The following is a 26,501-nucleotide window of genomic DNA, read 5'->3' as shown; positions in this document are numbered from 1 at the left end:
GAGAATCTCTGAAGCCAAATCAAATCTTTCTTCTAAGGCCTGAAAATGTAACTACCTCTTGGAAAAGAAGTCAGCAAGTTGGTGAACTCCCAATAATATAGACTGACTGCACAATCATGCTTCAATTCTGTTGAAATAAAATAAAATGCTAAGATGCAAATATTCCACAGAACTAATCTACACGATTGGTGCTACCCTAAATGTCCTTCTCGACTAACTCAAGTGCGACAGTGGAAAAGCTGTACTGCAGTCGAGTTCTGACTTTTTAATCACTTATGGTATCCCAGTGTTACTCTTACTCTCTCAGTGAGCTACAGAATAGCCAGTCAGACCTTACTGGACAGGAAGGATGGAGAAGGGTAACAAAACTTTCTTAGCCTGAAAGACAGAAGAACAGTGGCTGTAGCAAATAACCTGGACTAGTTCACACTTGGGAGGCCACAAGGTACATGTGTAAAAGAAAGGGGCAGTTAGAAGCATCCAAGAGATAATTCAAGGAATCTGCAGCAAAAGACAAACACAGAAGTAAGACTACACTGAATATGGCAGCACGCAGGTACCAGGTGAGCCTACACCTCTCCCTCCAGAAGGACACACTATTTGTAATATGCATATGTTTATGCAAATAAGAAATAATCATGCTTTGTAGTTCACATCAGTCAGCCCATGTAAAAACGGACAAAAAGGAATCAGATCTGGGCTTCAAGCTGCATAGAAATCAAGGTGCAATTTAGACCATTATTTAAAAGCATGTAAGCAGAAGTCCACCATGTTAAAGGATTTTACTCAATGCTACCACTCAGTGTTTTACATTAATATGGCATCTCATTCATTTTGAAGGACATGAGCTTAATTTTGCCAGACTCCTTGCCTATCAAAATTCAGCAACCTGTTACTGTTATTTTTTTCTTGAATGTAGCCACAAGCTAGAAGTATTAATTGCATGGACTTATCTGTAAGTGCAAAACCTATCTCATACTTGACTACCCTGTAAATGCTTTTCTCAGCCTAAAGCATGGAAATTACAAATGAGTTAACGCTCTCTGTAGAACACACAACAGACTGAACTCACACAATTCAAAGGGAAAGTCAGCTTTTCAGGATTTCTACAGGATTCAAAAAAGTTTCAAAAGGATTCAAAAATACTGTTTACAGTATTTCATAAAGCATAATAGGCTTTTCAACACCAGGAGATGTAAGCCCTTCAGAGAAACTTTTAGGGACCAGACAGACAGACTACTATTACATTATTTCTGCCAAGCGGACCAGATAAACTTCCAGGTCAGAAAGTCCACAGAGGGATGCAGAAAACTGATCAGTTAATGAGAAGGTATTAATTTCTTAAAATGAAATTGGGGGAATGGAGAAAAAGAAAAAACTATGCAGTCTGAAGAATCCAGAAGACAAAAAGCAATGAAGCTATGTATTTTAAGAATGGCCATACTGGTCATTCCCTATATTCAGGGAAAGAATTTGATCAAAACATGCCACATTTTGTTGTTCACACTTAGGCAACATTCTTGCTTTTGTTAACTCAAGAAACCTAAAATAAAAAGGCTCAGAAAACTAGCAATAAAAGGGAAGCTTCCTATTTTAACTTTTTTAACCATTACCCCTCAACTCCAAATTCTCTGATGGCATTACTTAAATTTATTACACTTGTGCTTCAAACTTATCAATCTTATCTAGTCTGTTGTTAACAAATATTAAAGCAATGGCTCATTAAGTTTTCCAGAATACAATCTCAATGTTTTATTTGCAAAAACATTAAAAAGCCTCTTGCACCTTATAAATGCAAACAGAAAACACTGCACATGCTTCTATGTAAATGTAACTACAGTTGTAACAGTTCTGTTCTTCAGGAGGCCAACAGGGTCTTTCAGACTATACATGCTACTTGGTTTTGCTTTGTTTTCAAATATTCTCTTCAGCAGACTGAAGATTCGCACACTAGCTCCCTCTTACCTCCAGCCCAGAACCTACTATTGTCTAAAGGTACCAAAAAATATTACCCACTCTTGTTAAGGCTCGTTCAAAGCAAAGACAGGCACTGGCATTAACACTTACAATTTCACAGTATGAAGGCTTTCTCAACATCTCTATCAGTGACTTGGTAAAGGAAGCAAAATACACTCATGCAGTCTGCAAATAACAGTCAATTGGGAAGTGAAGCGTCTGACACTTCACAGCAAGCAAGGCTTGGAGAAGGGACCCAGGCAGTCTGGAAGAATAGGCCAACAGCAGCCTCATGAAATAAAATGAGGACAAACGCCCAATAACAATAAGAGCCCCAACAAGGCAGAGCCCTGCAGCCAGGAGGCTTGGGCTGTAACACAGCCTGGGCAGGCCATGAGCTGAGCCAGGGCCCAGGCAGCAACAAGGTGCCTGGGCAGCAACAATGGCTATCAATGTCCCAATTCCTGTGAGGTGGTCACAGCCCTGGGAGCTAGGGGAGGCTCAGAACTATATCATCTGCTTGGTTTTTGTCAGATCCTATCTACACACAGTTTGGATCTCTTAACACAAACACCACCAACAAAAATGGTGGGGGTAAGAGGAGGTAACTGAGACCGTGGGGCTGGAGACTGCAATGAGAAGCAGCTACAGGCCTAGGGCTGGCTCAGGTGGAAGGAGGGATGGCTTCAGGGGCATCCAAGGAGCTCCTCTGTTCCCTCCCATCAGCATGGCACTGATCAGAGGGAACAGAGCAGACACAGGCTCTTCACAATGGTGTGTGGAAGGAGGCAAGAGGCAGCAGCCCAGCCTGACACACGAGAGGCTCGGGCCCATGAAGAGGGCATAGCAGCAGAGCCGAGCCCAGGGAGAGTTTCACACCCAGCAAGGAGGGGTCAAGTCCTGAGCAGACCTCATGGCTGAGCCTCCCATTGTCCCTGACAGAATGAATTACACTGTCATTGTGTGAAACACAGAACAGTTTCACAGACAAAGCGTAAACCTAAAGGTTTGGCCTTTTGGGCTCTCTCATCCCTCCATATAGGCAAATTTCCTTTTGGCTTTTTCACATCACTTAATTCTTGCAACACAATAAAGAAGTCAGTACATTTTTCTGATTCAGACTGTGCAACCTATTACAACCTATGACTTGTTCTACCTTATAACTACTAAATTTATTTTGCTTAATAGAGAACTATAGAACCTCTTTCAAAGAAAGATGTTTTATTTTCTTATTACTTCCATCACACTGTGATGTTTTTAAGGAACGCACATGCTCATTTGTTTACCCATTCCACTTAAAGACATATACCAAGCTTGTGTATGAAATTATTCACAAAAACACTTCACTTAATTTCACTGTTAGGTCAATCTTTCTCATTATACTAATCATGCACCAGCAACAAGCAGCAACATCTTTATTGTGATGGCTTTTGACACGGGTGCAAGACTCACCCCTCCTGCCTTTAGCAGCTTTCTTCTGAATTCCTCTGTCGGGTTGTTGAATGTGAGCTTTTCACAGCGGAGGTGATTTACAGGTGGGTGGCCTTCAAGGTGCAGGAATAAGTCATAGTCAAATCGAACTTTCTTAGGCTCTTCCTGAGGGTTGAAAATAACCAGATAGAAACATCTAGCACCAAAACTAACTAAGTTGAAAACAAAGGCTACATAAAGACTGTCAATTAAAATTAAATAATTTAAAATCATTCTCTGTGTTCTCAGACACACACAGAGTTTACCAAATGTCAGCTGAGCTACAGTAAATCAGAGAAGCTCCTATTAGCCCATGATAACACAAGGTAAAATGCATGAATTTCATGAAACCCTGACAAGGCTTGCTTGACACTGTTAAGTCATGTTCGGCCCACGCTACAGATAGGTACATAGGCAAGTACCATGGTTCAGCTGACACAAGGTAACTCACTCAAAAACACAATTACATTTCTGAGCCCTAGAGAGTACTGAACATAGCGGAGTAAGTTTTGAACACAAATTTCTCCACTGCAGCCAAACAATTGATTTCTTCACAAGTTATAGAAAGGGGGAATTATGAATCTGTTGCAGCCAACTACATTTGATCTCCTACTTACACGGTCTGCTCATTTCTTAAAGAAACTTCATTGTCTTGAACAAGTGGGGTCAGATAGATTTCAAGTTTCACCAGAACTTTCAAGCAATTAAAATTCTCTGCCATTGCAGTGAAAAAATGAAATTGAATGTTCCCTGCACCAATATAGAAAGAGAAAACACATAAAAGGCAAATTTTTCTCAGGAGAAATTACCAGCGCTCTAGAGGTGCCCTGGAAAAGCCTCAGCTGAAAAAGGAAAGTGGCTGCATCAAACAGACTTCAGTATCTTCTATCTCATATTACAAACTAAGTCCACTTTGTGTTACATATTTACACAATCCCTGCTAGAAGCTGTATATGCACTAAGTGCTTTTTTAAGATACTATTATGCAGCCCTTCTTCCAAAGGTCCTGATGTGCAATGGAAGTCACCAAATCAACCCTTGGGAAAAAATAAAAAAAAAAAAAAATTCAACTTGAAAAACAGTTTCGGTAAAAAGGGAACCATGAGGGAAGAGATACAGCAAAACCTTAGCACATATCCAACACTGCCTGAAATTAAAATACATGTTCTGTTCAGTGACAGATGCTTTAGAAATTCACATTAACCATGCTGAATTTTGAGATAGGATTCCAAGTATGGGAAGAACAGAAAGCATAGAAATCTCAGTTATTTTGAAAGTCGACTCAGAGGTTTCAAATATTTAGCCAAGAGACATCCTAATCTGTCCCATGTCTAGACTTAGAGCAGAAACAATAAAAGGAGACCTGAAGTTCTTTCTGAAAATAAAAGACAGCAGTTCCCCTAGATGAACTATTTTCACCGTTCTGACAATTCATAGAAATAAATGACATCATAAATGACACCATTTTCAAAGGCAAACATGGATGATACTTCTTGTTAGAAATATTTACATGATTTTGTGCAGAAAAAACTGAAGCAATTTATTCCCTGATCTGCTTAGAAAACAGCAATGTTGCTATAGGCAACACATTGGTACCAGCAGCTTTGCCATAAAAGCCAAGTTGTAATAATTCATGAACGGTAGTCTTCAAACAATTTTCTGGAAAGTCAGGTGAACATAACCAGTGAATAAAAAGCAGACTTACTACACAAATGATCATCAGTACTACAGCGCTGCCATTATTTCAAAATGGGGGAGATAGAATGTACTGCAGTTTATGAGCCTTATCTCATATGAACTGCATTTTCCAGAGTAGGAGTCTTTGACCTAAAAGCATTTTTAAGGACTTTGTTTCAATGACTAACAACCATAGCCTGCTGTTGCTGAATTTGGGAGGAGGGCTTGGTTGTAATTTCTGTAACTCTTTAAAGCTTGGAATATTTTTCTATAACAGCGAAACATATATTAAATTTTCCACCAATTTCTGTTTAGTCCTGGGAACAGGATCCTCTGTGGCCCAGGTACTTTCCTGTACCGCTCCTTTCTCTATCCATGAGCGTATTTTCTGAATCAGAAATTCAGCAGCTGTCTACCTTTAATAAATGATGACGGTATATCTCTTCTTCCTCATTCTATCTATGTCTTCCTTTTCTGTATTGGAGTACCTGTGAACTGCTTATGGGGGAAGAACAGCTGAGCCTGGAGAAAGTAGTAATTTGCCTGCTCAATTTTTGTGCCACTCTTCCTTTGCATTGCATAGTCCAGGGAAGTGCATGCTGCTGCAGCTGTGTGACAGACTAACTGACTCACAGTCCAACTGTTGCTTGTTGTATTACATGAGACCAACAAGGGATGTTTGCAAACTTCCTAATTCCACATGTTGCTTGAGGGTAAGGCAAGCTGTAATCACTGCTGCCCTCTTGATCTCAGTCTAAGCCACAACTTCTGCTGGGGAACACCAGAGACTTGCTGTCTCCACAGTCAGAAAAAGCAGCCACAAGTCTAGTGGAAAACAAAAAGAGAAATATTGGGCAGGAAGCTTTCTGTAGAGATGCTCAATGATTGACTCACTCTCTTCTATTTTGTCTGTGGGATGAAGAGACTGGGCTGATTTTCGTTAGATTTTCTGAATGAATCAAAAAAGTTTCCCTAATAGAAAAAGGGCTAAAAGGCACAAAAAAAAGTCTGATCAACTCACTGAGCCAGTTCTGTTTCATTTCTAACAACAAACATGATAAAACAAGACCTGCTCTTACAGATTGATACAGGGAACATGTCAGAATTACCTATTCAAAACCTAGAACTTCCAAAGTGCCTGAACAGAATTACCCACACCTCACACCTTAACAGGGCTTTCTGTGAAAGATAAAACAATACTGGAATACACACTTAAAGGCACACATAGCTAACCCCAAAAGAAATTTTAGGTGATCAGGGTTTCAGAAAAAGTCTTTTCCAATGCATTTATATTTGCTTTCTCTTTTAGTCTTTTACAAAGCATTCAACACAATAAAGATATAATTTTGACTTGATTAAAATAGTAATTTCAAACTGCATCTTGATAATATAAAATAAACTCACAGGTATCTTTGAATCATGTTAAGTACCATAACAGCTCCAAGGCACACAACATATAAAGGGAACCTCAATAACTTTGTATATTAAGGTAGTGTGCATTAAACTTTGCAAGATTTTGCTCTTTAATTTCACACAGATCCAGTTCTTTTTAGCTGTGCTAGTTATTAGTAATGCAGACCCTATAATGTACATTTAAAGAAAACCTCTGTATTTGCTATGTGAGAGACTCACAATAAGTGCAGCAATTACTTAGGATGTGAGGTGTCACAATAGCATAAGTTTTGCAGAATGGCACTAGATTTGGCTTGAGCCCAGTAACATTGAATATAATGAGTACTCACATTAGTCTAAAATAATGGTTTTTAACAGACAAAGGATGCAAGACTAAAAAAAAGACTGTTTTGAAAGATCAAAACCTGAACCAATTATAAAGATTTGTAGTACTAAATGGTACAATGTAATACTAAAATAGAACAATTCCTTCATTGTATAATCAACATAATCAAGACTGGTGTCATTTCCTCAAGTTTAAGTGGCTCTTTAAGCATTAGTTTAAGTCTGTCCACTCTTTAGCAGGGCTAGTAATTCTTCTCAATAATTATATTATACCTCTCTTTTTCAGAAAGGCAATTTTAATTTCAAAGAGTTATCTACTAAATACTGTCCACCAGTAGTCTATATTGGATGCAATATTATTTAACTTCCCCATCAGTGCCTTGGGTGAAGGGGCAGGTGCCCCCTCAGAGGGTTCACTGATGACACAGAGCTGGGAGCAGCGGCCGATACCCCAGAGGGCCCTGCTGCCCTTCAGAGGGTGGAGAGAGGGGCACAGAAGAACTGCCTGAAATTCAGCAAAGGCAAATGCAGGGTCCTGCACCTGGGGAGGAAGAACCCCGGGCACCAGCACAGGCTGGGAGCTGATCTGCTGGGAAGCAGCTCTGAGGAGAAGGGCCTGGGGTTCCTGGTGGACAGCAAGCTGTCCGTGAGCCAGCAGTGTGTCCTGGTGGCCAGGAAGGGCAATGGTGTCCTGGGGTGCATTGGGAAGAGCAGTGGCAGCAGGTCAGGGAGGTGATCCTGCCCCTCTACTCAGCCCTGGTGACACAACTGGAGTGCTGTGTCCAGTTCTGGCTCCTCAGGACAAAAGACACATGGAGAAGGTCCAGCACAGGGTGACAAAAATTATGAGGGAACCTCTTTTAGATGGAAAGGCTGAGAGAATTGGGTCTGCTCAGCCTTGAGAAGAGATGACTGTGAGGGACCTCACTGTTAACAAGTATCCAAAGGGAGGGTGTCAGATGATGGATCCAGGCTCTTTTTGGTCATGCCAAGCAATAGTACAAGAGTCAATAGGCACAAACTGATGCACAGGAAGTTCCACCTGAACATGAGGAAGAGATTCTTTAACGTGCAGTAATCAAGCACTGGAACAGATTGCCCAGAGAGGTCGTAGAGTCTCCCTCATTAGGAATATTCAAGAACTGTCTGGACATAATCCTGTGCCATCTCCTCTGGGAAGACCCTGTCTGAGCAGAGATGTTGAACCAGATGACCCCATGCGGTCCCTTCCAACCTGACCCATTCTATGACTCTGTGAAATACCATTATGCAATTTTACATGCTGCAGTAATATTGGGTTGAGGAACAGCATTGATAAAGATAGCTTTAAATATAATTCTTAAGCAAGTTTACAAACTGAAGTTCAAAACTTAAAAAATACCCTCATTTCAACATGATTTTTTTCTTATGAAAACACGAGATTCCATACCTTGTTTTTGAAGTAAACCTCAATTGGTAAAATGAAACCAGCATATCCAGATTCTTCAACTTTGTAGGGTGGGTCCTTGCACACTGAAACAGAGAAAAAAACAGTATTTAACATAAAAAAATCTGAAATTCATAAGCAAACTACATGAGTAAATCTGTGATAATAGTTCTACATAGCACTGTTAAAAAACTGCACACATGCAATAGGATGGATCTGTGCACAACGCAACCTGAATTTTGCAGGAAAATTTTTCTCACCTGCATAAAACCTCCACTTTATGGATAGGAAATCTATCTTAAATTTGAAAACTTTATTATTGGGAATAGGGGGACATAACACAGCACTGCATCATATAGTGAAGAACATGAGGAAGGTTAACTATGGTATTATGTTTAAATAATATCCAGATTTTCCTTACAGGATTCAGACTTCTATAACAATACTGTGCATATTATTAGCCATAATACAAACTTTTTCTCCAATTTCTCAATTTAATTCTTTTTATTTTAGCTATAATTCGTTTGGATTTTAGCTACTTTGAGTCCCCATGGTACTGAATAGCAGATCTCTGAAGAAAGTGGCACTAGCTGTCAGCTCCAGTCAGTGACAAAAAGTAGATTGTTACAAAACTTGGAACAGAAGTCATCTCTGCCTTCTCCTGTTTGACTGCATGGCAGTATCATCATCTTGAGTCTCAGAACTCAAGTCTATGTAACATATTAGCACAAAGGGAGGCTAAGCTTGAGAAACCATGCATATAACTGAGTTCAACTCAGATGCTTCCAAATGCTGCATGTATGACATGCTATGTATGAAAAATCATGTCTATGGCACTACCATCTCACTGAAGGTTTCTCCATTGTAAGCTGGTAGAATGATGCAGTTTTATAACACAAAAGGCTGACTTCATCAAAAGCATCTCCTCTAGCTCTGTGAACCTAGCTGACTGGAAAAAAATTCAAACTGTCAGATGAATCACAACTTGCTCAAACATATACTCCTTTCAGAATTGCCTGGTAGTTTACAAAAAGAATGTATTACAATTAACTGTACAGAGCCTGATTACCAAAATTATTCTTTTTAGCAAAGCACCACAGATAGGCACTTAAAATCCTTTATCACCCTGAAAACATGACAAGGCCCATCAGACACACCCAGGAACATAAACACTCTTATGTTCCCAATAGTACAATTAGTACTGCAGCTTTCTGAGGACATGCAAGCTTGGCTAATCCCCAAGCAAACAAACACAGTGGAATTTTCTACTACTACCTTGCCATTCTCCTTGTTTGTTAGCACCAAACCCCTCAAGGGTTAGGGGGATCACAAGTCCTTGCTCACCAACTCCAGTCTACCTCATTTACTACATGAAGTTAACAAAAAGGGAAGAGGGAAGAAGAACAAGAACAATCTCTGTTCAGATGGTTCTGCAACACAGTTCTCTTGAAGATACAGAAGTTAATTTGTTTCTCCTGGCAGGGAAAAAAAAAAAAAAAAAAAAAACAACAAAAGAGAGGAGCTATAGTTCGTAAAGTGGGATTTGAAAGGTTTTGAAGAAAAAGAGTTATGATGATTGGTCAAATCTAAGAGATTGTTTCAGACCAAGGTCTTCAGCTGGAAACTGGAAGAAGCTCCCAGAAGTAGTATTTCCCTTAATATTGGCACATCTTCTAATATGACTTGGCAGCATTTGAAAAATACAAATATTATAGTCCTAGTTAAGCACAGAAGTTACAGTAATATGAACTGGCAATTTCTCAGTCAACGATAAAGGAGCGTTCCTGCTCCTCCTCAACTTGAGGAGAAAGCCTTCACAATATTTTTTGAATGGTCACACACAGAAGATTGAAATCCACTTAGACAAAAATGGGGAAAGATTACACAAATCAGATAGAAATGCAGCAGCTTTAGAAACAGTGATTTCAGGCTACATATTTGTGATGTCACAAACATCACATCGACTTCTTCCTGAGCATTTAACTGGTGCAGAAAACCTCATTAGCATAAACATTTTTCATTGCCTCCCTCATTAAGCTCTTCCTGCAGATTTACACAGCTGTTTGCCTTGCTGAATAGTACCTTAGCAAAGTCTCCTGGCCCTTCAAAGACTCTGAAACAGCTCCCAGTTTTGACAAAGCCTGGATAATGGGCTGCAGAACAATCACCTGGAAAGTACCTTTGTTATCTTCCCAAACTGAAAGATGGGATTTTAACACAAGGAAAATTCTAGTCTTGTGAATGAAACCTTCCCGAAGAGAAACAGAAGTGACTGAGCAAAGCTCAGTGCTATTGTGTACGTGCAGACTGCAGCTATTACATTTTTCTTGCATTTTTTGCGGGAGCCACCACTGACAGAACATACTGACAGAAATGGCATTTCTGTGCACTCTGAAACAGCATTCCCTGGGCTAAGCCCTTTTTGTCTTATTGAACTGTCAGAAGGAGTAGCCAGGGCTGCAGTGCCATGTGGTTTAGCCAAGCCAACAGGAAATCATCCTAACAAGGTATGCTGACCACAGAAAAGAGAAGTTGCAAGAGTTCAGTAAACTGTAGAAAAGGAAGTAAGAAAAACAAAAAAAAATAAAATCGCTCAGGAGAGGAGAAGAGGGAGAAAAATCCCAAAATTGTAGTGAAAAAGGTAAAGAGAAACAAATGGAAATGGCAAATGTAGACCAACAAACTCAACCAACAACAGAAAATAGGAACAAGTGATTTTGAAAAAGGAACAGATTCCCCAAAACTTGCTAGGAAAAAAGTGACTGTGCTAGATGAGGTACGTAAGCAGAAATCACTACCTTATTACAAAAATCTTCCTCCTGATCCAGAGGGACAGAGGCATTTTACCTCTGACTGCTCCTTTCCTTTAAAGTGGCACCTAAAAATCCATTTCAAGTACCAGACCAAGTGTCTTGAATACCATTTACCACTAAGACTTAATTATTGTGGTCAGATTTATTTTTCCTAAGGAAAAAGCTTGTATGAACCAAATTTTCTCCCTCTCTGCTGTATCTTTTGTCTAGGTTGTCCAAACTCAAGGCAGTCTCTACAACAATTAAAGCCCTGAAGGTTCCCAGAGACTCAGCTAAAAACTGGTGTCTGATAAGGCAGTTTCAGGGAACATGGGTGAGATGCAGGAAGAAGCAGGCAACAGCATACAGAATAACAGAACAATTATAAGTGTTTCCTGTCACAAGTGTTGTAGTTCCAGGAGAAGATAAGGAAAAAAACATAAGCAAAATTATACATATTTCTTTACATTCACTGACCACAGAATAAAATGTGGGGGGTTTGCTGCCTGTGTAAGGCAAAATAAGGAGCTTAGCTCAGCTGATCAGAGCATGGTGGGAATAACACCAACATCATGCATTCAATCCCTGTACAGGCCACTTATCAATGATCCTTGTGGGTCCTTTCCAGCTTAGAATATTCTGTGAGTTCATGGTACTGACCTGTTATTGTACGTTTGTCATGAAAATCTCATCTCCCACAAACAAAAATTTTAGTCCTAATGTATTTGCAAATACATTTGCTAAACAGATAGATCAATTAAAACTATTTTAGGTGCAATTTTGAAATAAAAATAGGAGCTCATGCAACATAATCATAATGCTGAAGTCTGTCCTTATGTTCACCACGTTTCATTGTACTGTGGGGTGAACATCCCAGTAACACTTGGTATGTTTAAGGCCACTGAATGGAAATTAGATCAAACAGGTCTCTAACTATGACTAAATCTATTGTGAAATGCTGCACAGGAGCTTGAACACAGGTGAAACCTGACTAGTCAAGTTGTAAAAAGATAGAGGGAATAAAGGAAGGTGTAAAAGCCAGGTCCTAGGATAGGAAGAAGGTGGAATGATGGTTTGCCTTAACGCTGAAAAACCATACACATGTGCACATGAACAACTGCACAGGGGATGAATTCTAGTACTGCACACACTTCAGGAGCTCATCTACAGTATACTGTGAGAGAGGACTACTCAGGCACTCAGCTGTAAGGCCAGCTGCATTACAAACACTTCATGAACAGGAATAGTCAGAAACATACTGGTTATGCTGATGCGTTCATTTTGAGCTGCCTTCTTTTACAAACAGGTTCCAGTAATTCATAGATGCTGAGAAGTTATGGAAATGCTCCTCAAACAAAACCTACCTTCCAGCAACTGCAAGGTATCAATGAGCATCAGTAACAGCAACATTATCACTACTACTACTAGTTTTATTAATAAGGATTTCTTCTCAGTAATGATCTGTTTACATTACATTGCCTAACCATACTATCAAGAGGCCCTGCAGAGAGACCTTGACAAATCAGAGGGCTGGGCAATCACCAACTGTATGAAGTTTAACAAAGACAAGTGCCAGATTCTGCAACTGGGATGAGGCAACCCTGGATATGCAGAGACTGGGGAATAAGGCACTGGAGAGGACTGCTGCAGAAAGGGACCTTTGCAAATCAGGCTATTGCATGAATCTGTGACACTCATTCTATATGTAAGAAAGAAATGAGAGTGCTCAGTTCTCATCCAGTGCATTCTATAACTGAATTATTTTGATAATGCCTGCAGAATGAGTCACCCAAGATCATATAAAGTCAGAAAAGCATTGATGATTACCTGTCCCTTGTTCCATCAGAATATACTTTCTCTACAGCTCACATAAATTGCTTAAATCCTTTATCTCACACGATTTATTTCTTTATTCCACAAGTGAAGCACTACTTTTTCTTTCCCAAATGCATTCCCATGTGTTGCATCAGACATGAACTGACACTGAAGGAACAGGTGCAATCAAGCCACAATGCCACATTTTACTAACAGTGACTACATTGAAGCCTTTCAACATAATAATAACAAAATTCTAGTTAAAGCCATCTTTCTTAAAAGCTTTAACATGCAATTCACTTGCCAGTTTAACACTGTTGAAGACATCATTATTAATAGATTTTTTCTTTATTAAAAATACAGTCAGAATGAACAAGTAAAGGCAGAAGGTCCCTTCAAGCAGATTTCAATGCAACATCAGGATGATGCAGAATAAAGTCTGCAAGAATTTACACATATTTTAGGCAACCTGCAGGATACTCCAAGTGGGTGCTTGTAAGAAGTGATGCCTTCTTAAAGATAACTGATTTAACAATAAGGATTTTTGTATGAGTATTTCATAGATATTTGCTCATTATTTGCTCATACTGGTCACACTCTGACCCATTATTTCATCTGTTCAACACCATCTTCCTTAAAAGTCTCAAAACCAAGGGGTGGCATTCATTTCCAGAGGAAGGCAGATTGTGGTACCAAATCCCTCCTACAACAATAACTCAGCTTTAAATATTCAGCTGTGATTTTTTAAAACTCTTCAACTCTGCTATTCTGCAGCTCACCTTGCCAACTGGAATCCAGTACATGGATTCTTAAAAAAAAGTACCAAAACAGCCTAGAAGAGAATGGCTCTGTTATCTTCTATCTTCAGGCACACCTCAGCCATTAATATAAAAAAAAATTCTAGGCAGGTTCAAACAGAAACTGGAAAAAACTACTAAAATGAGTGTGGTTTAAATGGTACATCCAAGACTAGGAATAAGGATAGTCCATTTGCTTCACACCTTTTGCTGGCATGTACTTCATGAGAAAGATAAAACCCCAAGAAAAAACAGCAAAGGCACTAAAAGTTCTAAGATTGGGCTCTCAGCACTGCATTTACAGATATATTACATTGCTTTCCTCACATAGAGAGTGACCAGATCCCCACCACTTCTACCAACTGGATAGGATAGCAAGATAGAGCTTAAAACCCCTCAAATAAGGTGAACCCTAATTAAATTTTGGAATGATACTTTCTGTACACACTGTCTACTCCCTGACCATAAAGTAGCTTCTTCATTGACTGAGAGCAATCTAACACACAAGGAAGGAAGACAGGGAAGTCTCCAAATCTGTGGCTGAGTTTGGACTCAGTCACACCTCGGGTCCATCAGGAATGTAGAAAGTGAGGGGCTTGTCTCTGAACCTGGTGACTCAGCAGAAGGGTCTCACTGTTTTACATGCTTACTCTTTTCCATCTCTGGTCTCTGTGTGACTTATTCTAAGCTGATTCTCATTTGACTTTGTGTATTTCATCCACATAATAAGTAAAAGAGTGAACCTTGCCATTGAACTTTGCTAGTCACAAATTTATATTAAACCTGCTTTTGCTAATACCTTAGACAGGGATTTTTTAAGCAACCAAAACCACTCATTTGCAAGCCACTGTTACATGTGATGGAGCTGTGCTTTCCTGAGAATGGCTGAACGCTTGCCTGCCCATGAAGGAAGTCGTGAATAAATTCCTTGTTTTGCTCTGCTTGCATGCACTGCTTTTGCTTTACCTATTTAACTGTCTTCATCTCAACCCACAAGTTTCTCACTTTTATCTTGTTAATTGTCTCATCCCACTGCGGGGAAATGAATAGGCTGTTGTGTGGTGCTTAGATGCCAGCTGGGGACAAACCACAACATTACCCCTCCAGGACTTCCAGCAGAACCACCATTTTCCTAATATTAGAAAGATCTCAGACAGCTGCAAAGTTCTGAAGTTCATTACACATCAGATGGTGCAGAAGCCCCCTCCTCTTGACCAAAGGACATAAAGTTGTCAGCTGTATTCTGCACTGCACACACAAGCAAAAGTCCTTAGGGAGACATTCAGAAGTTACTGGAAACATCTAGGATCACACACAGTTTATGCCTGCCATCCTTTCTGTCTGCTCCCTCATGTTTCCTCTGAACAAGACAGGAATGCAGAAGAGATCAGAAAAGAATAAAAATTAGTACTTTTAAACTGAGTTATTCGTACATTTCCTGCTTTATGTCTAGATGTTATCTTTTCAAGACAATTTTATTTTTTCGGTACAGTTTTTACAATTTTTCAAGAATTACTGTTAAAACATTTACATACGTCTCAGGCGTCAGTGGAGTAGGGGACTTGCAGAAGGCACCTGGTCTAGAAGCTTTTCTTAGATGAGCATGACACTAAAGCAAAAGGAAAACCCTTGAACAACTGAACTGCAGCTAAGGCTGCCTGGATAGCATAATAAACCAAACAATTATCTTTGATGGAAAACACATTAGGTATAACATTACAAATTCAGACAATTAATGCCAATTTGCCCTGTAGATATCATTAGCATTTTAAGAGTAATAAAAATTTCCAGTAATTGTCCACTAGTACATTCTCATATTTGTATAGAATCTACAGCCCATGGGATTTTCTATTTCACGCAGAAAAACATGTCCCACAGTTGCAAGATTTTAAGTAATTTCTTTCTTGGTTATTAATTATATACTTCTTCCCATTAAAGACTTTGCACAGAGAATATTTTTTCTTAACCTCCATACAGATACTTAACACAAATCATATATAAATATATGACATAAATCTCATTCTCTATTTTAATTGTATTATGCTATGCAAGGATCCAACTGGGAATAAGCATTTCAAAGCCAACAAAGTTAGTCTGTATAGCAGTGGTGCCATAACTGTGTCAAAATTTTGGGGTAAAAGAAGTTTTACAAGCAAGCCAAAACTTTTTTTTTCCATCACACCTCCATCCTTCATGATTATTTCAGTTGACTCATTGCAGAATGAGTAACGAGTAAGGCTGGAAGGGACCACAAGTGAATGTCTGGTCCAACCTCCCTTCTCAGGCTGGGACAGCCTAGAACACAAGGCAGAGGATTGTGTCCAGTTCTTGAGTATTTCCAGTGAGAGAGACTCCACAACCTCTCTGGACCAGCTCCAGCAGCTCTGTGTCTCTCTGGTCCTGAGGAGCCAGAACTGGACACAGCTCCAGTTGTGCCTCACCAGGGCTGAGTAGAGGGGCAGGATCACCCCCCTCACCCTGCTGGCACTGCTCTTCCCAATGCACCCCAGGACACCATTGCCCTTCCTGGCCACCAGGACACACTGCTGGCTCACGGACAGCTTGCTGTCCACCAGGAACCCCAGGCCCTTCTCCTCAGAGCTGCTTCCCAGCAGATCAGCTCCCAGCCTATGCTGGTGCCTACAGTTATTCCTCCACAAGTGCAGAACCCTTCAATTTGTTTTGCTAAATTTCAGATAGTTCTTTGTCCTTCAGATGTAATATACTGAAAAAAAAAATTGCCTGTATTATCTACCTCATTACCTTCCTGAAGCTGTTCAGAGTAGGTATACATAAGATCACATGAACGCTATAATCTACCTCCCAAAATTATTTTAGCGATTGGAGAGTGGGATTAAGAACATGAAACAAAAAATGTCTCTTTCAAACACATTCATAGCGTTAGTCGAAAAATACAAAAAAGTCTGTTAACTTGAGCAAAACACTTCAGATGTATTAATATGTCATGAGATTAAACTATCAAAGGGTATTGCTAAGGCTAGAGTAATTATGCAAAACAGAGTGTTTACATTAATCTGCCTGTTTTTTCTGCCTGCCACCTAGCATTACTTGTGTAACAGAACAATACAAAGCTCTGCAATCAAATATACCCTGAAAGAGAAAGACTTGTAGTTTGTGTGCAAACATGTTCATAATTAATATGATGTAAATGTATGCTTCAGGCATAAACTGAGTTTAAGCACTGTGTTTGCATACAGGTGATGCAAAGGTTGTATACACTGGCATGCACATAATTTATCACAACAATTATACTATTAAGCTGATAGGAATTTTGAGGGGAGAAAACAACCATGTGAGGACAAAGAACTGGCATATAAAACCACAAATTTCTTCAACCAGAAATACTTAAAATTGCAAAGCTGGTTCTGACCACTGTAGCATGCCTATAGTTTTATTCTTCTCCTTAAGAGAGGCAGAATAGAATAAACTATTTCGTTTGGAAGGGAGCTACAATAATCATCTAGTCCAATTGCCTGAACAGTGATGACACTGCTTAGTGGTGACTTCAAGACATAGTTCAAGTATGTTGTTAAAGACATTGTCCAAATATCTCTTAAACACTGACAGCTTGGGACATTGACCACCTTTCTAGGAAGCCTGCTCCAGCATATTTGAGTGCCCTGATATTAAAAACAAATGCTTCCGAACGTCCAGTTTCAACCTGCCCTGGCACAGCTTTGAACCAAGCACACAAATCCCATCACTGGGTCCCAGGTAGAAGAGATCAGCCCTTCCCTCTCCACATCCCCTCCTCAGGCAGCTGTTCAGGGCAGTAAGGTCACCCCTCAGCCTCCTCTCCTCCAAGCCAGACAAACCCAGAGTGCTCAGATGCTCCTCACAGGATATTCCTTCCAGCCCTTTCACCAGCTTTCTTTCCCCTCCTCTGGACACATTCAGGGACCTTCCCACCCTTCTCAGAGTGTGGGGCCCAGCCCTGCACACAGGACTCAGGGTGAGGGCAGCAGGGCTGAATCCAGCAGGATGATCCCAATCCCAGCTGGTGATGCTGTGTCTGCTGCCCCCCGGGATGGGGTTTGCCCTCCTGGCTTCCCCGGGCGCTAACCAAGGCTTCCAGTTCGTCCTGTTTACTTCTCACACTGCATGAGCTGACGTACAAGCATTTCAGATACAATGAAAGATAAATATTTTTATATATATACACACACACACTGAAAGGTACAATACATTAATTCACAAAAAAAGATAGCAACTGACACATTTCTTCACAAGCTCTGAGTGCTACATTCTACACAGCTGACAAACTCTCCTTTGTACATAAAAAGAAATGGAAGGAAAAGAAATACAGATTGGACCATAAAGGCAGAAAATCTTCAAAGTGGCACATGGTCTAACCCTGAATAATTGGTTTTGCTGTTGGCCAATTCCAGCATGAAGTGAACAAATAGCTTTTTAAAATATTTACCTTTAAAATGGCTATATTAATTAAATTGCATTTGCAGTAATAATCTGATGGAAATCTGTAAAACATTAAAGTGATCAACCTGAATTTTAAGAGATCATAGCTTTCTTAGGCAAAAACTGTAGCTAAGTGTTTTCTTACACATAAGAGCCATACATCATGCAATACTTCAAGTCTGCTCTTTTGAAACGAATAGAAAAAAAAGTGGACAAAATTGCATTTACAAATTGTGGCATTTTTTTTTAAATGCCACAACATTAATTGGAAAGCTATTGATGGAAATATTAAGCAAGGTTTTATCCATTTATATGGTACAGAATAAACAATTTCTTTTGTAATCCCTAGCTGTACAGTACGGTGTAGTTTTCAATTTTCCAGTCCATGACATCTTTCCAATTTCACTGTTGAGTTGCAAGTATTCAGTAATAAGGAAATAGCTTTCATTATAATTGTTAAGGAACACTTTTAAGGGTCGTAACTATTTTAGTTATGCACATCTTGAAAAAAAAAAAAAAGCTTCCTGATGACATCTACATAGGCAAACTGCTAACATTATCACACCAAAAATTCTTCTAAAATCACTGGAAAAGCTAAGTTTTGACTTTGTAAAGAATAATTCAATGCAAACATTAAACTTTTTTACACAATGGATTTATCTTGCTTTGGTGTGCCTCTGGAACATATTTTCTCCATGTATTGTATTGATTAAATAAGAGCTTGAAAAACAGAGTAGAAATAGTTCAGTATAAACATCTTGAATAAAAATTGGAGTGCATACCACCAGTCAGACATACAGAAAAACAAGTAAGCTTAAACACAAAAAAGACTGCAGAGGAACAGAAAACTGCACTTTTCTTCAATTTTGATAAGGGGAATGTAATGATTCACCTTGAGTGAAGAAAAGTAATTCAAACCTGAAAAACTTATGCATGTACAACAATTTCAACCTAAAATACATCCTCCATTTCACATTAATTTATTATGCTTTCAGGAATTAGAGTAGATATTGTCTAGTGGACATTGAATTAGTCAAAATGAATCAGCATTTTATACTAGCATACCATGTGCTTCCAAAGAAGTCTTAACTTTTTTTATATAAAAGCAAATTTTCTTGCTGGGAGAAAATTTATCCAAAGTATTATTTCCCATAGTAGATGGGCTGATTGACAATAGTTAACTGCACAAGAAAGGTTTTTAAAATTGGCATATTTAATTCTGGAGGTTCCTTATCTTTCTTATTTTTTATTTGATGGTTTCTTTTGGTTTTTTGGGTAACTGGTTTTGTTATTTGTTTTTGTTTTACCCCCAGCAAAGCAGGGGTACATTACTTCATTACCTGAAGCTGTAATTGGAGGATTAAACCTGATATCTAAATGGCCCAAACTTATAACTGCATGAAAACTTGTGACGATTATCCATCTTGGGTGTAGCCCCTCTTGGAGGCTTCTGACTGTCCAAGGCGTACCTGTTAAAGGCCTTTAATAAATACCCACTTTTATTCTCTTAATCTTGTCTAGCTTCTGTTTTAGATACCCACTCCAAGGCATCAGTTGTACAAGCTGGAAAGCAAAACAGTGAGAGATTCCAAGTTAGAACTGCAATTGTATAGGAAAACATAAAATAAATGCAAAAACCACTCTCTTAACCTGACAGAGTCAGGATGCAACCTGACACCCTGTTGGTTAGGGTGTTGGCAGCAGTCTGATTAAATGGTGGCTGCAATCCTGTTGAAGTGATCATGGTGGTTAAAGCAGTGGGTCCTGTAGAAGGGTCTGATCTTCCTCTGAAGGTCCAGTGGTGGCTATGGAGCTCCTGTCCTCTGGGAATTCAGTGGAATCCAGTGGCTGTTTGTGGTGTTCCAAACCTCAGATGATATCCAGGTAGGAATGCTTGGTTCCTTCCCCTGGGCACAGCATCTCACAAGACCTTGATGGCCCATTCACAGAGATAGCCCCTGAAGGGAGTTATCATGGATGAGCCATGGACGAGACAACCCTGCCCCACCAGGTTTTAACATATTACAGAAATGGTAATAGAATACATATTTTTGGTTACATCTTACATTGTCACCTAAGATAGTGATTCTTTTTTGGTTTTTTTTCACTAGCAGTTGCCCTAGGAAACTGTGTGAATACATCCATTTTAGATTTTCTTCCCAGGCTGATATTCACAGATTTGAGAAAAGAACACCCCTAAGCACAGTGTGCACGCAATTTATTGTTCAGTTAAGAAACAAAAAGAAAAGCTATGCATCTTTCTTTCCCTAATCGGAGCAAAACTCTAAGCAGGCTTCATTTTTCTGTATGTGTCCAGAAGCCTAAGGCCTTCCACCAGCCAAGTGTTTTAAAAATACCATGATATATCAAACATAGGCAATGTTAGTTTTTAAATTCATGATGATCCTAGTAATTTAATTTCAGAAAGGTAAGCACAAAACTCAACAGACATCAGTCACAAGTCTGTCACATTTTTGGTGCATCTGTCTTCAACTTTCTTTAAAACTGCGTTTCAAACTAGAGCTCCAAACCTAGACAGCCTAACAGAAAAAAATGCCTCCTTTTTTTTCCTCATGTGACATGATATTCTGCTGCCATTTACCATGGTTTCCCCTGCAGGTAGGTAACACAGGAGCCTTTGGACACTTCTGGAGATTTCAAAGGGAATGCAGACAGCAAACACCTAGACCCAAGGACAGCAACCCATAAGCACAGTTAGTAAAGGGTAAAGAAAGTACAACTTGTGGCTAAAAAACACACGTCCTTACTCAAAGCAAGTGGAAGAAGATTTAATAGACAGCAGCAAAGTCTCACTTGGTGCAGAAGCTGGACAAGTAGCACCTCAAGCTGCAAGCTCTGGCTTGGGGTGTACAGGCACCAGAAAGGGTTCCTCCTTGCAGGTGCTGCTCTCCCCTACCCATACATTTAAGGGAGCACTCTCTATCTTATATAAACCTACATGCACCCTAATACTTGTCCTCTAAAGCAGACCTCATAGCAAGTGAGGCTGAACCCCTTTTGTGATGTGGTCATCACACATCTCCCCCCTGCAGCCGCAGCAATCAGCAGCCTCCCGCTCAGCCTGAAAACAACACTCAGGATCACCTCCTTACTCCACACCACCTAGATGTACTTGTGTTCCCCATGTGCTTCCCTGCCACCAGTAAGGGCTATCTCTGAATAGTTTGTTATCTGAGAAACTGAACACCACAACAAAAAAAAAAAAACTTTTTCTTAAGTAAGAAGATTACTTAAGAAAATGCCAGAAAAATGCCCATGCACAGCCTCATGCTGAATGAGCACTGAAGAACCTTCCCACAAGCAGAATCCAACATACTACAAAGAAAAAAAAAATTTGAGACTGTAGACTCTGGTGCACTTCAGTACAAAAACCTGAAGTGAAGCCAGTAACACGTCAGTAAGAGCCCCACATCTGAAAGGTGCAGAGAACCTTGAGTGGAGCAGAGTGAAATGGCTTTTGTTCCAGCACAACTTGCATATCCATCTTCAGGAACTGACTACTGTCAGCAGCAGAACTTCAGCCATGTGCTTCAGAAACTAAAAATGCTTCCATGGCTGTTTGCCATGCCATTTTAGACAGACTGATATTACAGGAAATGCTACAGGAGATGGAATAAATCAGTCACACCTAGAAATGCCTAAACAGGCTTGCTGCAGGTCTTGAGATGAGAGATATGTAGATCTCTGCTATTTAATAATTATTTGCTTTAAGAGTCCTCTAAGCCAAACCTTGCTAATATAAGTAAAAGTAGGATTAAGCTAAGAGAAGTAATCAAAGGACAGGTATTGAAAACATACATAGTAAATTAAACTATTTTTAGAATATTTCACCACTATCTTTCAAAATGTCCCAAAGTTACTTTAGGAAGAATATTTACTTACGTACACAAAAGAAAGCATGACAAAAAACAATTAAGCTGTATAATGGTCCACATAGTAGCAGCAATGGAACATTCTTCATTTTCCTCAGTTGTTTACATGCCTCCGAGGACAGCACAAAGGATCAAATCACCATCTGCTTGAGGGTAGATTTTGGGGAAAGGACAAATCAACAGCATCTTTTCCTTACAATTTGCTTCAGTTAAGACCAAAAATAAAGACAGACTGAAATTAACATTGAGCTATTCTTCCTTCACAAGCAATCACAAACAGACTTTCTTAAGCTTTCCCACAGACAGAGGAAGCTGAAGTACTTAAGGCACTGAGAACAAGAGTAAGCAATAGTAGGAATGGCCACTTCACAAGCAGTTGGTACACAACAGGAGAGAACTGCCCAGTAATAAAAAATCCACAGTAAAGTCCATTTTAAACAAGGCTAAAAGTTGAATGCGTGGTCAAGACAGTATAACCAGCTCCTACTTGAAGACTTTAGAACCACACAAAATATCAGGGTATACTGGAGAAGTAGCACATAAACATAATATATTGCAGGAAAAAAATCTTAGTGGAACAGAGTGAATACACAACACTCACACCAGCAATCTTAATTTTATTTATTGAACAGGCAGACTGTTTTGACTTCCATCATTCTTAACAAGGTATTTTTCAATATGAGTGCTATTTAAAATGACTGAATGTAAGACATGTATCCTACTGAGAAAAAACCCTTGATAAAAGAGAATTATGATATGTTCCACATGAACATAATGAAGACAACCAGCTAATTTAACATAAATTTTTACATTTAATAAGATAGTAACAAATGGTAAACAATGTAGAGAGACCATATAAAAAGAATTTTTAAAGACCTGCATTTAAATTTAAATTGTAATTCCATTTTAGGTAACAGTCACTTAACACTTAGTCTTCTTTATGTTCATAAGTAGGTTATCTCAGTAAACTGGATGACTGGCTATTTCAGTTAAATATGTATCTGCCCTTTTCTGGTGTAACATAATTACTCTGGGTAACAGAGTTGCTGTAATACTCAGGAGATGTTAACTTACCCTCATCCTTTAAAAGATTAGAGCATAAAAATCCAAAAAGCTGAGCAACCTCGAAGGAAGTACTAAAAAGCATAAATTGCAACACCACTGAGGAGAGCTAAATTAAATCTGTGACACACTTCACTCAAGTAACAAAAATAGGGTGCATAATCATGTTAGTAATTACAAATGCCACTGTCACAGCCTCAACAGACATAGAAAAATAAACTGTTTAAGACAGCCCCAGCCATAACCTTTCACAAACAGATGAGAATCATTCACCTCAATTTTTAGTCTGAACTCTCATCAAAAGATTCTCACAGCACTACTCTCTAATAAGGACAAATTATGACTTTGGAAGACATCAGTTACCCAAAGAGGACACTGAACAATATGTGCTCATAAATATTTTCTTGGAACTGCCCAACCTTTAAACCACCTAATCCACTTAATCTCTATTTGCTGTCATATCTGTACATGAACACACAGCACCTGAGTGTTTCAAACCTGTAATTACTTTAAGAGACAACAGTAAAGCTCATACAAATACATACAGTAGCTAGAGGAAACATAGGAAAGTGCTACAATATGGTAAAGAAAATGCCACTGGAATTTTGTCACTTTCTGAAAGTGGCATGTTACCAGCGTCAGCATCTAATTTCAGTCCCATCTTAAAATAAGATGCTTCACAGCAGCAATCCTGCAAAAGCAGCAGTCTGTGGCACTAAACACACTGCACTTTAGACTTACGACATGGCAGAACAGACTCAAAGATTTGAGCATATAGTGGCAGTAAACAAGTGTTGTCCTTCATAGGATAACTTAAAATCCTCTAGGCAAGAGGTGTATAGCACTTCTGTACTGGTTCTGGCTGGGATAGAGTTACATTTTTTCAGTGTCTTACATGGGGCTACCATAAGCAGATTCTTGTTACCTAGCCTCAGTTATCATGCTGGAAGCTAACACACACAGAATTTCCTGTGAACCTACAAGGCACAGCTTGTGAAAGTGTTCAAGCTTAAGTCTATGTATTTTCTACAATAAATGTTTACAAAGTTAAGGTCATCAATCTCCATTTTAATGTAAACATCATAACTATTGAACCATACAATTTTCACATTTTTACCCTGACTGCTTTTATAGTAGAGAATTTACAGGGAAACCACCAAGGTTCATCTGCCAGTGACCTAAGCATTTGGCAGAGACTTTGGAGCAGGGCTTCAACACCATTAATTAAATGAGTAAGTTCCATGGAACTAAAAAATAAAAAAAAATCTGGCATTACATTAGTATATTGACTTGCATTGAGCACTTTTTTTTGTTTATTTCTGCTCTTTTGTCACCCCCCAAACAACTATCCACTCAGAAAAGTGGATAGGTACGTACAAGAATCCATACATCTGCTACTGCTGTTTCCTGAATTAACAACCCTGAAAAAATATACAGCTACGCCTGTCCTAGGTGCTCAGACAACCATATTCTTACACTGAACATTTGGCAGCTGCCTATATATTTTAGCCTTTGAAAGCACACATAATTGTATAGGCAATGTGATGCCTGGACTGCAAGTCTATCCATCCAACTCCTCTAAGGAAACTAAATCCACATTAACATCCTGTCCTAGGTGCTCAGACAACCATATTCTTACACTGAACATTTGGCAGCTGCCTATATATTTTAGCCTTTGAAAGCACACATAATTGTATAGGCAATGTGATGCCTGGACTGCAAGTCTATCCATCCAACTCCTCTAAGGAAACTAAATCCACATTAACATCCTCAACTGGAGATTAAAAAAAGACTGTTTGTCTCTCATATGTTCTTGCCAAGTTCCCCCAAAATGCCTGAAGTAACTGTCTTATAACTACATATTGTTTTCAACATTCTTAGTCCCTCAGCTTGGAGCAAGGAGTTTAAGGGGTAAGGAATAGCTTCATGCTGATTGCCTGTCCCAGAACAAAGGTAGTGACTAGAAACAGTGTTCTTTGGGAGCATAGCATGAAAGCTTCTCTAATATCCCACTTCCTCCCCTGGAAACAATTTCTTTTAGCAAGTAAATGAGACAAGAGTTGCTTATTAAGTATTTCTAAACAAATCTTTTGGATTTATTTACTTTAATGCTCTGACTAGGACAGCTCATTCATTTCCTATTGTCTGCTTCCAGCAGGCACAAAGAAGGATCTTTTTCCCCCACACTTTTAAATGAGAATATATATTTTTTTAAATGGTGGAGCTGGTTATTGTTTGATACACAAACAATTGGGAAATAATCCAGATTAAGGGTTATGACTGGGAATCAGTTACCAAATTAACTTTGAATAAAATGCTTCTAATTAGTTATTCACTCAGAAGAAACATGAGGATACGGAGTTATCAACAATTCTTTCTACCTCCGAACTCTCATTCTTTGACTGTGATCATTCTTACCTTTTGAAGTTCTTGCTTTGTTCACTTCCCACTAAATGTTGTTAATATTGACATATTTTGAACATGTGACATGTTCAAGCTGATATTCTCAATAAAAAGAGTTCATTTATCTTCTTACTCCTAGCAAACATTACCAGGCTTCATCAGAAAGCAAAGGAAGATCGACAAACTGTGTGTGCTTTTGTTTCCCATTCCTGCTCATCATCACAAGAGCAGAAATTCAGAAGAATGGGATTCAACATTTACTCTTCTGCCTCAGAGGGGGTCAGTAAAATGACTAGAGGGAAAGCAGTCTGTTCATCCTTTCCTAAATCTGCTAGGGCCCATGCTAAGAAAATGCAACATTAGAAGAAAGCAACATGATTTTTCAGAAGTTATAGAAAAATGAAAAAGCTACAGTCTTAGTGTTGAAAGTTTCACACAAGGTAACTGACCTGTAATACTGTTTCCCTCATCACCTTGTGAGACAGCAGCTACAAAATGGTGACAACAGAAAAAACAAAAGAACACATACTATTAAAGCTTAAACGCCTCACAAAAAGTTGGCAGGTTTGACTAAGACAGAAAATCAGTTCTCAGAACAGCCCTTACTTTGTATGGGGTGTGGCCTGTGTGCCTTGGGCATCTTCACTTGCTCCCAAGGCTTCTCTACAGGGTGTTTTTTAGTTTGCAGGGGAAGGATAAAACTCCCCCATTTCTGAGGACTTAGTAAGTGTTGATGAGTATCTAGGCTGAGGGGTTGATGGGTCAGGAAGAGGGACAGTGGAAAACACCAGTATCAACCCCTGTCCTGCCTCTCCTACCCTGGTGGCACTAGTTTGGGTCTGTCCTCGTTTCCGCAAGGTAGTAATTTTCATAAAATATGGAAAGAGTTAAAATCCTCAAGACTCTTATTGCTTTCAGAGGGATATGTAAAAGTGATAAAAGAGCCCTGGTTCCTTAACAAAAGCAGTATAGATTACACATTTCTTATTGCCAGCCATGCTGGTTAAGATTCACTTATGCATTGCTTATATTATAA

At 39.2% G+C, this 26,501-nt stretch overlaps 1 protein-coding gene across 2 annotated transcripts in view; it reads right to left on the bottom strand.

The window, feature by feature from the left end:
- Nucleotides 1-26,501, bottom strand: part of MLLT3 (MLLT3 super elongation complex subunit) — a 120,071-nt gene that overhangs the window by 53,602 nt on the left and 39,968 nt on the right. The window contains exons 3-4 of one of the 2 annotated variants that reach the window (XM_058823673.1): nt 8,270-8,352; nt 3,409-3,552 (exon numbers count right to left, since the gene is read on the bottom strand). In XM_058823673.1, coding sequence (XP_058679656.1) covers nt 3,409-3,552; nt 8,270-8,352 — 227 coding nt within the window. The remainder of the gene's footprint in view (nt 1-3,408; nt 3,553-8,269; nt 8,353-26,501) is intronic. The other variant, XM_058823674.1, reaches the window with a different exon arrangement.

Source organism: Ammospiza caudacuta, chromosome Z (assembly GCF_027887145.1).
Source record: "Ammospiza caudacuta isolate bAmmCau1 chromosome Z, bAmmCau1.pri, whole genome shotgun sequence".
Taxonomy (NCBI): Eukaryota; Metazoa; Chordata; class Aves; order Passeriformes; family Passerellidae; genus Ammospiza; species Ammospiza caudacuta.
The sequence above is the reverse complement of the archived record's forward strand: the minus strand, read 5'-3'. Positions and strand labels throughout refer to the sequence as shown.